General features: G+C 44.4%; 1 protein-coding gene across 3 annotated transcripts in view; it reads left to right on the top strand.

Annotated features, from left to right (window-relative positions):
- The window catches only part of INPP5F (inositol polyphosphate-5-phosphatase F), a 113,300-nt gene that overhangs the window by 43,566 nt on the left and 56,777 nt on the right, over positions 1-12,957 (top strand). For all 3 annotated transcript variants that reach the window (XM_077823030.1, XM_077823031.1, XM_077823029.1), the window contains exon 2: positions 337-417. In XM_077823030.1, coding sequence (XP_077679156.1) covers positions 337-417 — 81 coding nt within the window. The remainder of the gene's footprint in view (positions 1-336; positions 418-12,957) is intronic.

The raw sequence follows: 12,957 nt of genomic DNA, 5'->3' as shown, positions 1-12,957 counted from the left end.
ACTTGGATGAGGCATGTTTCAATGATAAAATGCGAAAGTGAACAGGACTAGTTTTTACACTAAGCTTGTCTCATTAACTTGAGATTTACTGGGAATCCGTGAGGCTTGGATAGAAGTCACAAAACTGAGTTTCATCCAGAACAGTAATTAGTAGTGCTGATTAAGGTGTCAAGGGTTAGTAATTTATGTCTTTAGAATATTTTAGGATTGATGATGAAAACAGCTCTTTACACTGTGCATTAGAAATTCCTGAAGAGTAAAGTGTTTTGTTTTTTAATGTAAGTGCTTCTATTGTTACATTTCAGATTTTCTTATAAGCCTCAATTTTTCTTGCAGCCACTGATCTTCTTCTGGCTTGGAATCCTGTCTGTCTGGGCCTGGTAGAGGGAGTGATTGGGAAAGTTCAGCTTCATACAGGTATGATTTGTTTAAATATGTTTTGTATTGTAATGTGATTGCATAATAAAAAAGAAGCTTTGCAGTGTTCCGTGCACCAATCTGAAATGATCAATCCTCCATATCACTAGTGGGTAGAAAAGAGGATCTGAACCGTGGTGTTTTGTCCTCTTTTTCCTGGTCTAGTTTCTTTCCGGATGGGAAGAATAGTCCTGGTAGAGTTTTCTGTAAATTTTGATGGAGGCAAATTATAGTCCTATATATAAATTATATATAGGAAACAGATTCTTGTCTAGGTTTCTAAGTTCACTGGCTGTACTGTTGTCTGGTTTGGGTAGCCATATTCAGCACTATGTCAACTAGAGTTGCTATGAGAAAGCTAAAAATGGTTGTCAGACCTGGAGACCTAGGTTCTTGGTGTAGCTCAGGGGTCTCAAACACATGGCCCGCAGGGTTATTTTCTGTGGCCCGCCAGCTCCCCGCAGTCTCTCTTCCTCCCCCAGCATTTACCTAGAGCGGCTCCGGCCCGACGTGCACCGGGGGGCAGGGCAGGCTCCCTCCCTGCCCCTGCGCTGCTCTGGGAAGCGGCCAGGACCTGGGGGAGGGGGGGAACAGGGGTCTGTATGTTGCCCTGGCCACTTCTCCAAGTACCTCCCCCAAAGCTCCCATTGGCCGGCCAATGGGAGCTTCAGGGGAGATACCTGGAGGAGTGGCTAAGGCAACACACAGACCTCTGTGTGGGGCCCCCCACTGCAGGTCCCGGCCGCTTTCCGGAGTGGGGCAGGGGAGGCAGGCAGGGAGCCTGTCCTGCCCCCAGTGCACGCCGGGCCGGACCCGCTCCCCCCCCCCCCAACCCCTCCTGCATGCCGGCTGCCTGCCCTGAGCCCCCTGACGCACCCTGACTGCCTGCCCTGAGACCCCTGGCACACACTGCACACCCCCTGCACCCCAACCCCCTGCTCTGGGTCCCCTGCTGCACCCTGCACCGCTCCTGCACACCCTGGGGGCAGGGTGGGAGCAGAGTTGGGGTGGGGATTTCAGGGAAGGGGTGGGAAGAGGCGGGGCAGGGGCGGGGCCTCATGGAAGGGGTGGAGTGAGGACGGGGCCAGGGCAGCGGAAGGGGGGTGGTCAGTGTTGCAGCCCTCGGACCAATGTACTCATGCGGCCCTAGTGGTCGTTTGAGACCCCTGGTGTAGCTGAGTTGACCTGGGCTACAATATGCATTTTTTGTGGGATGGGAGTGGAGAGGGGAAGCTTCAGATTGTAGTACCTCATCTGCCATCAATTGGAGAAGTGTTTCTCCCAGAATGATGAATGGAATCACTTTATTCTGTCAAAAAATGTGTATAAGAGTTTGATCATAAAAATACATCGGTCCACTAGCATCTATGGTACTCCAGGCATATCTGGATAAATGCTATTCTAGTGTGATTGAGTGAAATGAATAGCATCAGAAAACTTTACGTAACAATTAGGAAATATGTAAGATGAGGAAGCTGCTCAGACATCTTAAAATCTGAGCCATATGGAAGGTTTGTGTAGCCAAGCCCTGAGACAGTTGTGGTAGGTAAGGAGTTACTGTTGGCTCATGAATGAGGCTGATGGGATAAAAATTAGGTGGGGCGGAATGGGGGGGGAATTCCCTCTTCAGTATGTTTTTCCTGAGTGAGTTCCAAAACTCATTTCTTCTCATGTTCCTCCTTCAAATGCTTGCTTTTGCAAGCCAATGTAGGAGAATTTAGGCAAGCTGGCTCTCATTAGTGGAATGTCTCCCATGGACACAGACTGGCAGCTATGTGGTACAGTAATACAAAATTCAGATCAGCATTAATTAGATTCCTGATAATTTTGTTTTTTTCCTGATAGCCTTGTAGTAATAATCCTTGTCATCTAGTTCTCCATCAAAACTTTTCCCCAGTGAACCAGTGTGTCATACTCCTGTCAAAATATTATTAAGCGCTGAAATGGCTGTGAATTATTTTCATCTGTCTCCACTGATGACCAGTTGCCACAAGACTCACAAATTCCTTTCCCAGTAGGATAGTTTACTTAACTAAGTTGAGCGCTCTTTTTCTTAGCAAAGAAAGAAATCGTGGATAATTGCAAATTCTGGTTAAAGTTTCCTATGTCATTTCCTTCTTTTGGTGGAAACACAGAACATGACTTTCCTACAAATACCCTGAACCATGAATGAAAACTAGTACCTCACCTTGATGATCACTTTTGATGAGCTATTACCAGCAGGAGAGTGAGTTTGTGTGTGTATGGGGGTGGGGTGGGGGGTGAGAGAACCTGGATTTGTGCAGGAAATGGCCCACCTTGATTATCATACACATTGTGAAGAGAGTTGTCACTTTGGATGGGCTATTACCAGCAGGAGAGTGAGTTTGTGTGGGGGGGGGTGGGGGGGCGGCGGAGGGTGAGAACCTGGATTTGTGCTGGAAATGGCCCAACTTGATGATCACTTTAGATAAACTATTACCAGCAGGACAGTGGGGCGGGAGGAGGTATTGTTTCATGGTCTCTGTGTGTATATAATGTCTTCTGCAGTTTCCACGGTATGCATCCGATGAAGTGAGCTGTAGCTCACGAAAGCTCATGCTCAAATAAATTGGTTAGTCTCTAAGGTGCCACAAGTACTCCTTTTCTTTAGTACCTCACCAACTCCAATTTACAACTACAGCTTGCAAATTCTTGACAGTCTGGACAATGAAATGCAGATTATAACTTAAAATGCAAAAACATCACAATGAACGTGTGTTCTGACTTCACTCTATTCTCTGTTTAGGAGAGTCTCTATGCTGATAGTGGTCTGGATAAAAGTGCATTGTTAAAACTGTGTGGGGAAAGTTTGCATAGCTTCTGTTTACATTATTTCTTGTTCTCAATGCTATTTTTAGATTTTCATGAGTGCTTAACGCAGCATTTAAGAGTGATTTTTTGGCAACATGGTCTATGTAGGTAAAGTTTCAAATAAGTTACAGAACACTAGGATAGATTTAAGTGGTAAAATGGATCAGACTCTTGCTATCTGTCAAAATAAGAAACGGATACGCTGCAGTATTAGAGATGCCAGTGCTGTTACAGGGCAAGAGCGCAGGAAATGCTGCTGCCTGCGTTGGGATGATGGATGTACAGCTATGGAGAGTGGGTGAAGAAATCTCTAATCCCTATTTCAGATAAATATTCTAGACTTTTTTATTTTCCTTAAAATTGATTTAGTTAATCTTCTTTTAAACTAGGGAAAAATTGATGTGGGGATCAAAATAGTTATTGCCTATTTGTTTGAATTATATTGAATTGACATTTGGTTTATTAAGGGTCAAAATGCTATTTTCATGCTATCACTTCAGGCTGGCTTATTTTTATTTGTGCTTAATGTTTGCATTTATATGTATCCAAGTGTAAGGGGACTGTTGCCCCCTTACTAACATTCAGTGGGGGTGTTTTAGTTGCTAGCTTCCAGTACTAAAAAGGGGGAAGGGTCGATGGGGAATCAGGACCCTGAGACTGACAGCCCCCGGGAACAATGGGGAGAGGCCAGTGCTCCAGGTCAGCCTGAATGACAGGGCGAGCAGGCTAATCAGGGAGTCAGGAGGCCGGGGAGGTCCCGTCCTCCGTGTGAACTGGATTTGCCTAGGTCAGACAGAGTGGGCTGAGCTAAGGAGAAAGCAGGGGCCCAAGCTAAGCTGCGGAGCAGAGCTGTGCCAGATCCAGAGGGACCAGAAAAGCCTCCCAGAGAGAGCAGACCGTGTTCTGGGAGCAGAGCTTCAGCCCCAAAGCCAGAGGCACAGCCCAGAGAGGGTAGACTTGCCCTGGGAGCAGAGCTGCCGCAACCAGAGCCAGAGGGGCCAGAAAAGCAGCCCACGAAGCAGGTCAGTGCTGGGAGCAGAGTCACAGAAGCAGCCTGCAGAGCAGACCTGTCCTGGGAGCAGAGCTCCAGCAACCAGAGCCAGAGGGGCCAAAGAAACCGGCCAGGGAGCTGGAGGCAGAACAGCAGCAGTAGTGCAGAGACAGAGTGGTGGGGCTGGAGCAGTTTGGAGCTGGGTGCGGTGAGCAGCTGGGGAGACCAAGGGGGATCCTGGGCAGCGGGCCCAGCACAGGGAGACGCCTCAGCCAAGAGGCTCTGCAGGCCAGGCTTGGATCATAACCCCGATAGGGTGGGGGCGACACTGGGAAGAAGGGTCCTACCACTTAGAGCCTGAGAGCGTGTGGTCACCACCAGATCAAGTGTCCAACCCACAGCATCCCTGCAGCAAAGCCAGGGCCTGAGAAGGCGGCCTGGGACTTACAAGGAACAGACTGTGAACTGCCCTGACATTCCAGAGACACTGTTTGTGATGTTCCATGCCACAGAGTGGGTTGATGTGTTTCCTTTAACCTTTCCCATTTTTTCTTATTCTTTTTAAAATTAATTGTTGATTAAATAACTTGCATTTGCTTTAACTTGTATGTAATGGTCAGTGGGTCAGAGAAGTGCCCAGTGCAGAGAGAGTACCCCGGAGTGGGGACACCCTAGCCCCTGTCCTAGGTGACCACAGCAGGGTTGGGGGTCGAGCCCCCCAGGAATCCTGGACCCAGCCTTGTTGGGGTTACGAGGACTCTGCCAGACAGGAGAGTGGAAGGGGAGTCTTCAAGGGCAGGGAGGCCACTGGGTATAGGAAGTGGGAGTGAGGTCTCAGATCCTTTCGCTAGCCCACTTCACCGGGGTAGTGCAGAAGCCAGGAAAGTTATCCACAATAGCGGGACTGTTCCCCCACTTACACAAGCAAGTTAGATATATCCTAAAATATTGGTTGACAATATGGGAGGGGGATGTCTTTGACAGTTGAACCTCTTACACAACTCAAAGATCTCTGACGTGGAGTTTCTGGCCCCCCTTAAGGGTCTTACATTGTTGCTAAGGCTTAGCAATGGCGCTCTCTCTGGAACTAGTAAACACAGGCCAGAGAGGCTGCTAGACAGCATTAATGCTCCATCATCGAGGGGTTGAGTTTGCTGCCTCGGCTTCAAACGTTATGTCCAAGGGTGGATCCTGAATAGCCCAAAATGGCATAACAGCATGTTGCATTGTTGCTGGACAGCTGAAACCCTACATTTAATTCCTTATTTATACAAAGAGGAAATGAGTTTGTGAGGTTCACCAATTATATGTGTACATTTTGAGGTGAGAATACACTTATCCTAAAGCACAATATTTTTGTTGAGCTTTCTCTATCAAAAAGAACATATTGCTCTTCTGTCGAGAAATACAGATGACCAGATTTGGTATGTGACTAATAACAAAGTTAGAAGAAAACACTAATTACCTCAAAAGAAAAATGTGGAAGTAGAATGGCAACAAATGCAAGAGTTTTTTAATCTTTCCAAAAGTGACATAGAATATGAAGATGGAAGTTGTAACTATCCTATGAAAAAAAAGGTGAAGGTAATGTTACACAAAGTTGTTAATGGGTTGAGAAGTTAGTGAGCCATTTTAAGAGGATTAGCCATTGCTTAAGAATTACTGCAATGATCAGTTTAAAGAATTCCTTAGCGTGTTAATAAAACCCATGGTGGGTTTTAAATAAAACATTGCTTTGATTGTAAATTTGAAACAAAAGATGTAACTTGTACTAGCTTGTATCTATCTTATACTAGGTAACTTGTGGAATTGTATTCTTAGGCTCATGGATAATTAGCTTATGGGTTAAAAGAAAAGGAGTACTTGTGGCACCTTAGAGACTAACAAATTAATTTGAGCATAAGCTTTCGTGAGCTACAGCTGTTGCATCCGATGAAGTGAGCTGTAACTCACGAAAGCTTATACGCAAATAAATTTTAGTCTCTAAGGTGCCACAAGTACTCCTTTTCTTTTTGCGAATACAGACTAACGCGGCTGCTACTCTGAAACCTAGCTTATTGGTTGATACCCATATGTAACTGAAATTTGAGTGTTACTTGCCATAGAAGAGTTTAGTAGTGCTTTATAAAGGATTTGAAATGTCATCATTTTGATTGCCATTGATGTTTGGTAATTGTTCTGTTGGTGCTAGTGTGGGTGTGCAACTCAGTAGCTGTAAATTTCTAGCCCCAATCACAAGTCAAAGCTATAAATGATGGAACTGTTCCAGAAATGCCTGTTCGTTTTGTTTTTTCAGTTGGGACACTTCCACTAAATTCTGTAATGGTGAGAATAAACATTCTTCTCAAAATCTGTCCTTTAGTACGTGCTGTAACTAATAGGTATTTCAAGCTCTGTTTCATTATCTTTGGTTTAATATTTAACTAATTAGCAATGTTGTACATGTAATATATATGTTTAAAAAAAAAGTTAAGAGAACTTCGATTAAGGCTTTCATTGTTAAGAAAAAATGACTGTCTTTCTGTGACACCCAGTCTTCATTTCTAGGATTTGACATGCATTTAAAATAGCAGCATACACTTGTTTGTTGTATTTAATAGTAACATCACTAATAGCTTAAACATCCCTAAGTAGCAGTAGTTTTCCAAAGGGGATCCCTTTTAGTTCTGCAACCCTTTCATAGGCTGATTCTTATGCAGATTGAGCTAGATGGGACATTCTGGTGTTAGTTTCTGTGCTGGTCTATACAGACAGCAATCGAGCCCTTCATTATACATACATTTTGAAGCTGCAGGCTATTAAATGTGCTCTAAAGTCATTTTGCTGTTACTTAAGTGCTGTTTTATGAAATTGGTGAGGGGCAACGTCATCAGAGTTCTCTCTAAACAAGCAGAATGATGCTCTCGCTCTCAGTTGCTCTGTTGAAGTGAAATCCCTGTAGGACTGATGTCTGGCTTTGTTGGATGCAATCTATGGCCCCTAACCTTGTCAAACAATGTGCGTTCTTTGCTGGTAACTCAAGTTAGAAGCCATAAAACCAGCAGGAGAAATTTCTGAAGCAGTCTGTGATGGACCTTCCATTCAGAACATTCTTTTCTTAGAGCTCTGCCACAAACTATGAACAGGTATGGACGGTCTCCCATCAGATATGCTCCTGTTGGACTGGAGCAGAGACCTACTATAAGCTTTTCAATCAGTCATCTTTTACTAGTGATCATTAAGCGAAGACAGAGGTTGGATTATTCTGATGGTGCCAGCTTGTACCAGGTAATAATGGTTGAGATCTCCCCCTGAATACCTTACAGGAACTTGCATATTATCTATCCGTGTCTGTAGACCTTTTAACTTAGGAATAGTCTAAATTCGGGATTGGCAACCTTTGGCACGTGGCCCATCAGGGAAATCCACTGGCCGGCCGGGACAGTTTGTTTACCTGCAGCATCCCCAGGTTTGGCCGATCGCAGCTCCCATTGGCTGCGGTTCACTGTTCCAGGCCAATGGGGGCTGCAGGAAGTGGCGGCCAGCACATCCCTCGCCCCACACCACTTCTCTCAGTCCCCAGTGGCCTGGAACGGCGAACCGTGGCCAGTGGGAGCTGCGATTGGCTGAACCTGCAGACGCTGCAGGTAAACAAACCATCCCGGCCTGCCAGTGGATTTCCCTGACACGCCGCATGCCAAAGTTTGCCAATCCCTGGTCTAAATCCAGAGTAATTTTGCCTCCTTATTTTGATTATGGGACATGACTACTTCTGACTTTACTTGTTCTGCAAGAGTGCAGAGCATCTTTCTGCAATCCAGGAAATGACAATAAAATAATGCGTCTGGAGGTGAAGATGCCTTTTCCCTATGGGCAGAAGATAACTATAACCGTTGGAGCTGTGCGCTCTGTCCTTTCATCCGTTCTGGGCTATTTATGATACCTGAAGACTCTCACCCTTTCCATATTGCCTATGAAAGTATACATTTCTGCAGTCTCATTCCACCTTCCAGTTGACAACTATAAAATCTTCAGCAATTTCATGATCATGAGTGTCCTTAAAAGACAGAATAATCTCTCTCTAGTCAAAGAACCTGTTCCAGTGTGGTATTTTTAACCCAGTGCTGAGAAGGTTAGTGGATACACCTTTTGAACCTTTGGAAGAGTGCTTTTTATTCCATCAGGAACAAAGTTGTTCTGTATCCTCATCTAATTTTTTTTTTCCCCCTTGAATGTCTTTTTTTTCTACTCAAAATAGGCTATTAATCTTTTGGCTTCTTTCCAAAACCTCATTCTTGTGATGGGGAAACGAAGCTTCATACCCTAGACCTTGCGCTTTAAGCATGTGTTTGAGCAGAACTAAGTCATTTATAAAATAACCTAAGTTTTTTGTAAGCTTTGGCAATCAGTGTAAGCAGATTGGTGCTTCCATTGGAAGCCTGTCAAAACGGATTAGGGTAAACTACAGCTAGGATAATCTGAAAGTTTTAAGATGAAGACGGCATTGATGACCTTCTCTGTAACATTTCTGTCAGAGAAACCTGAGGGTTGCTACTTTTTTATGCCTTTTATGCAGCCCTGCTCTGCATATGGCATCTAAATCTGTTGTTGGGTTTGGGAGGGCAGTTCTGTAATCTTTGTTTAATTGGGACTCCTCAATCCACTTCCCTGGAAGTTGTTATACTAGCCAGAATCCACAAGTGGAATATGCAGAATCCAATTCTGAGAGATTATTTACCAGTAAATGCTGTTGCCAGCATGTTCACCTTCCTGCCTTCTCCTCTTCCTAAGAGTTCTGATCTCTTAATGATGTTGGGGTTTAGTGGAAGTCCCCTGCTTGCAGGAAGAGCAGCCAGTTGGAGCTAGCTGGTGGGGGTGTCAGGGTTCCTTCCCCACTCTGAACTCTAGGGTACAGATGTGGGGACCTGCATGAAAGACCCCCTAAGCTTATTCTTACTAGCTTAGGTTAAAAACTTCCCCAAGGTACAAACTTTGCCTGGTCCTTGAACAGTATGCTGCCACCACCAAGCGTTTTAAACAAAGAACAGGGAAAGAGACCACTTGGAGACCTCCTCCAAAATATCCCCCCAAGCCCTTTCCTGAGGAGGCTTGAGAATAATATCGTAACCAATTTGTTACAAAATCATCAAAGACCCAAACCCCTAGATCTTGGAACAATGGAAAAATCAGTCAGGTTCTTAAAAGAAGGATTTTATTTATAAAAAAAAAAAAAAAAAAAAAAGAGAGAGAGAGAGGTAAAAATCATCCCTGTAAAATTAGGATGGAAAATACTTTACAGGATATTCAGATTCAAAACACCGAGGATCCCCCTCTGGGCAAAACCTTAAAGTTACAGAAAACAGGAATAAACCTCCCTCTTAACACAGGGAAAATTCACATTAAACAAAAGAGAAACTAATCCGCCTTGCCTGGCTTACCTATACTGGTTGCAATATTGGAGACTTGGATTAGGATGGGTTGGAGAAGATGGATTTCTGTCTGGCCTCTCTGTCCCAAGAGAGAACAACCCTGTAAACAAAGAGCACAAACAAACCCCCACCCCACCAAGGATTTGAAAGTACCTTGTCCCCTTATTGGTCCTTTGGGTCAGGTGCCGGCCAGGTTAGCTGAGCTTCTTAACCCTTTACAGGTAACAGGATGTTGCCTCTGGCCAGGAGGGATTTTATAGCACTGTATACAGAAAGGTGGTTACTCTTCCCTTTATGTTTATGACGGGCTTGGAACCAGGGTGGACTGGCAGCCCACCATCAGCTCCCCGCTCCCCTAAGCTCCCTGTGCGGCAGCTGCCCAGCAGGCTATCAATTGCTGGCAGTTCAGCTGTCCCTCCCCTCACTGCTGTGTGCTACTCGTGCACTCTGCCTTGGAGCTGCTCCCGGGAGCCTCCTGCTTGCTGTGTAAGAGTGGGGGGAGAGAGGTGCTAATGTCAGGGTGTCCCCCTCTCCCCTATTCTTTTACCTTATCTCCATAGAGTGGGGGTGGGGGCATGACAGGGCTCAGGACAGAGGGAGCTTGCCGGCAGCCGCTGCTGTCTCACCTTGCTGATCTACTTAAAAAGGCAATGTACTTAGTGGAGTCAGTGTACTTAAAGGGGCAATGCACATCTCTCTCTCACACACATACACGGTGTGTCTCTCTCTGCCATGCTGTCTCCCCTCCCTCTGTTTGTGCTGCCTTAGAGTGTGAGGTGACATTAACAACGATGTGTTAACCCTTGAGGGCTCAGCTGAGTACTAGTCATCATTTAGCAGTAAGGCATTCCCTGGGAAATATTCTACCCTCTGATTCCACCGCCTCAACCAAGCTTCACAATCATTGCTGTGTACAGTATTAAATTGTTTAAAACTTATACTGTGTGTGTGTGTGTGTGTGTGTGTGTGTGTGTATATATATATATATATATATATATATACACATACACACAATATAGTCTTTTGTCTGGCAAAAGAAATTTCCCTGGAACTAATCCCCCTATTGACATTAATTCTTATGGGGAAATTGGGTTCGCTTAACATCGTTTTGCTTAAAGTAGCATTTTTCAGAAACATAACTAAAACATTAAGTTAATTTATTTTCAGAGGTGTTGAGCACCTGCAGTTTCTTTTGGAATGAAAGATTTGGGTGCTTGGAGGGGAGTGAAGGGAATAAACTTTTGGCATACACTGAGAAGGAATGAATTGACTTCATCCGGAAATGATTCATATATCCAATCTCAGCATTGTGTATCTGAATCAAATCAATATGGACAATCTATTCTATTATGATCACCACTTTTACAAAACGATGATAAATTTTGTACAAAGTACACCTTGTGAGGTATCATTTGAAAAGTTATAATCTGCTGAATATAATTATCCTGTTAAAATATGTATTGTAACACTTCATGCAAAATTATAAGCTTCTACTGCATGATTGTTACTGAAATATGTTGTAATTCTGGGTAACACCCACAAACCAGTTTTTCAGAGACAAAGGCACACTAGCATCCCAGACAGGTGTTAAAGGGCCATCACCTACTTAAGCAGACATCCCCCAGCAAGGGGGAGATGTAAACAAGAAATTTACATTACATCCCAGGAATGTTTCAAACCTCACATCCACAAGAGACAGCTTGTTCCCTACATCCCAGCAGGGAGTAATCCTTGAAGGGAGAGGGATATAAATATAAGAGACGGTGACCTCCAACTCGCCTCTTGTCCTCCCATGTCTCTGCTCATGACCTCAACTACTCATTACTCTTTTTGGTAACCAATCCTGATTTTTATGGATCATCACTTATAATCACTTAAAATCTATTTTTCTATAGTTAATAAACTTATTTTAGTTTTATTTTAACCTCTCTGTTTGGATTAAAGTGTGTTGGAAACTCCATTTAGGATAACAAAGCTGCTGCATATATCATTTCCTTTAATTAAATGCTGGAGTTTCTGTGAGCTTGCATTGTTCAGTAGTGTGCTGGTCAGTACAAGTTGCACATTTCTTGGGGAACAAGGTTGAGACTAAGAATTTTTGGGTGTTGCCCTGTATGTAATTCATGAGTGACTGGTCAGAGTGCTCATGTATTTAGCTGGGAGTGAATTTGCATGCTGAAGGCTGTGTGAGCAGGCCAGGTGTGGCTGTTCTGACAGCAAAGCAGTGTAAAAGGCGCCCTAGGGTGCCACTGAGTTAAGGGGACACTGCTGTTCAACAGTCCGGATTGTACCCTGGGGAATGTCTGTCTCACTATTTGTTCAAGAGGTTTGTTTTCCTGTTTTGCTGAAAATCTTTCACACATTAAAACTCTTGGTAACATGGTCTTTGTCTCTTTGTGGTTTTTGAGCCCTATTTCTGTCATGTTTCTTGGTAGTCTATTTCTTTGTCCTTTTAGTAAAAGAGAAACTAAAACACTGAGTGTCACTGAGCAGGTAGTGGGGAGAAGAGGTTGTAGAAAGTCTTATTAAAAGCCGGGGAGGGTTTGTAACAAGTAACTCATATGCATATTCGAGGACATGAATATAAATTCTGATAACCTTGAAAATGTTGGCAGATAGCCATTTCACATTATATTTATGTTTTGTGATCTTGCATGTGTTGGTGCTTCATCCTTTAATAATAGAAAATTTCCTTTGCAGGGGAAGCTTCAGTGAGCATCCCCTGCTTTGCATATTACTCCTGCGGGAATTCTGCGCCAAAAAATTAAAATTGCACAATATTTTAAAATTCTGAATTTTGTTTGTCAAAATTGTACTATATAATCATGCCAGTTTCAATTATTTTGGTAATTTATTTCAAAATACCTATCAGCAAGTATGTCTGTAACAATACAGACACACCCAAAAATTCCCCCAGGAGTCGAGAGTTAAACCCCTATGACAACCCAGTTCCTGTTTCTCTGCCCCCCACCCCCACAAAGCCCAGCTGGGTGGCCAGACACTCTCTCTCCTCCGGCCCAGACACTCACACCCACTATCCCCCAAAGGCCAGCTGCAGGTCCCCCCCAACCCAGACACTCACACCCCCTACCATCCCAGAGCCCTTCCTGCATGTCGCCGCCTCCTTTCTTCAGGGCATGCTGGGAACTGCAACTGCTGGTAACCCTCCAGTGCCCTCCCCCTCCCGTTGGCCATGTCTTCTATTTGAGAGCTGGGCTATGCCAGATCCAGTGGCCCCTAGTGGCGGCCAACATGTCTGCAGCCCATTTCTGTGGGGGGGAGGAAATTCTGCTGACACAACACTAATTT

This window comes from Eretmochelys imbricata, chromosome 7, assembly GCF_965152235.1.
Source record: "Eretmochelys imbricata isolate rEreImb1 chromosome 7, rEreImb1.hap1, whole genome shotgun sequence".
NCBI lineage: Eukaryota > Metazoa > Chordata > Testudines > Cheloniidae > Eretmochelys > Eretmochelys imbricata.
This window is presented reverse-complemented; position numbering and strand designations above follow the sequence as displayed.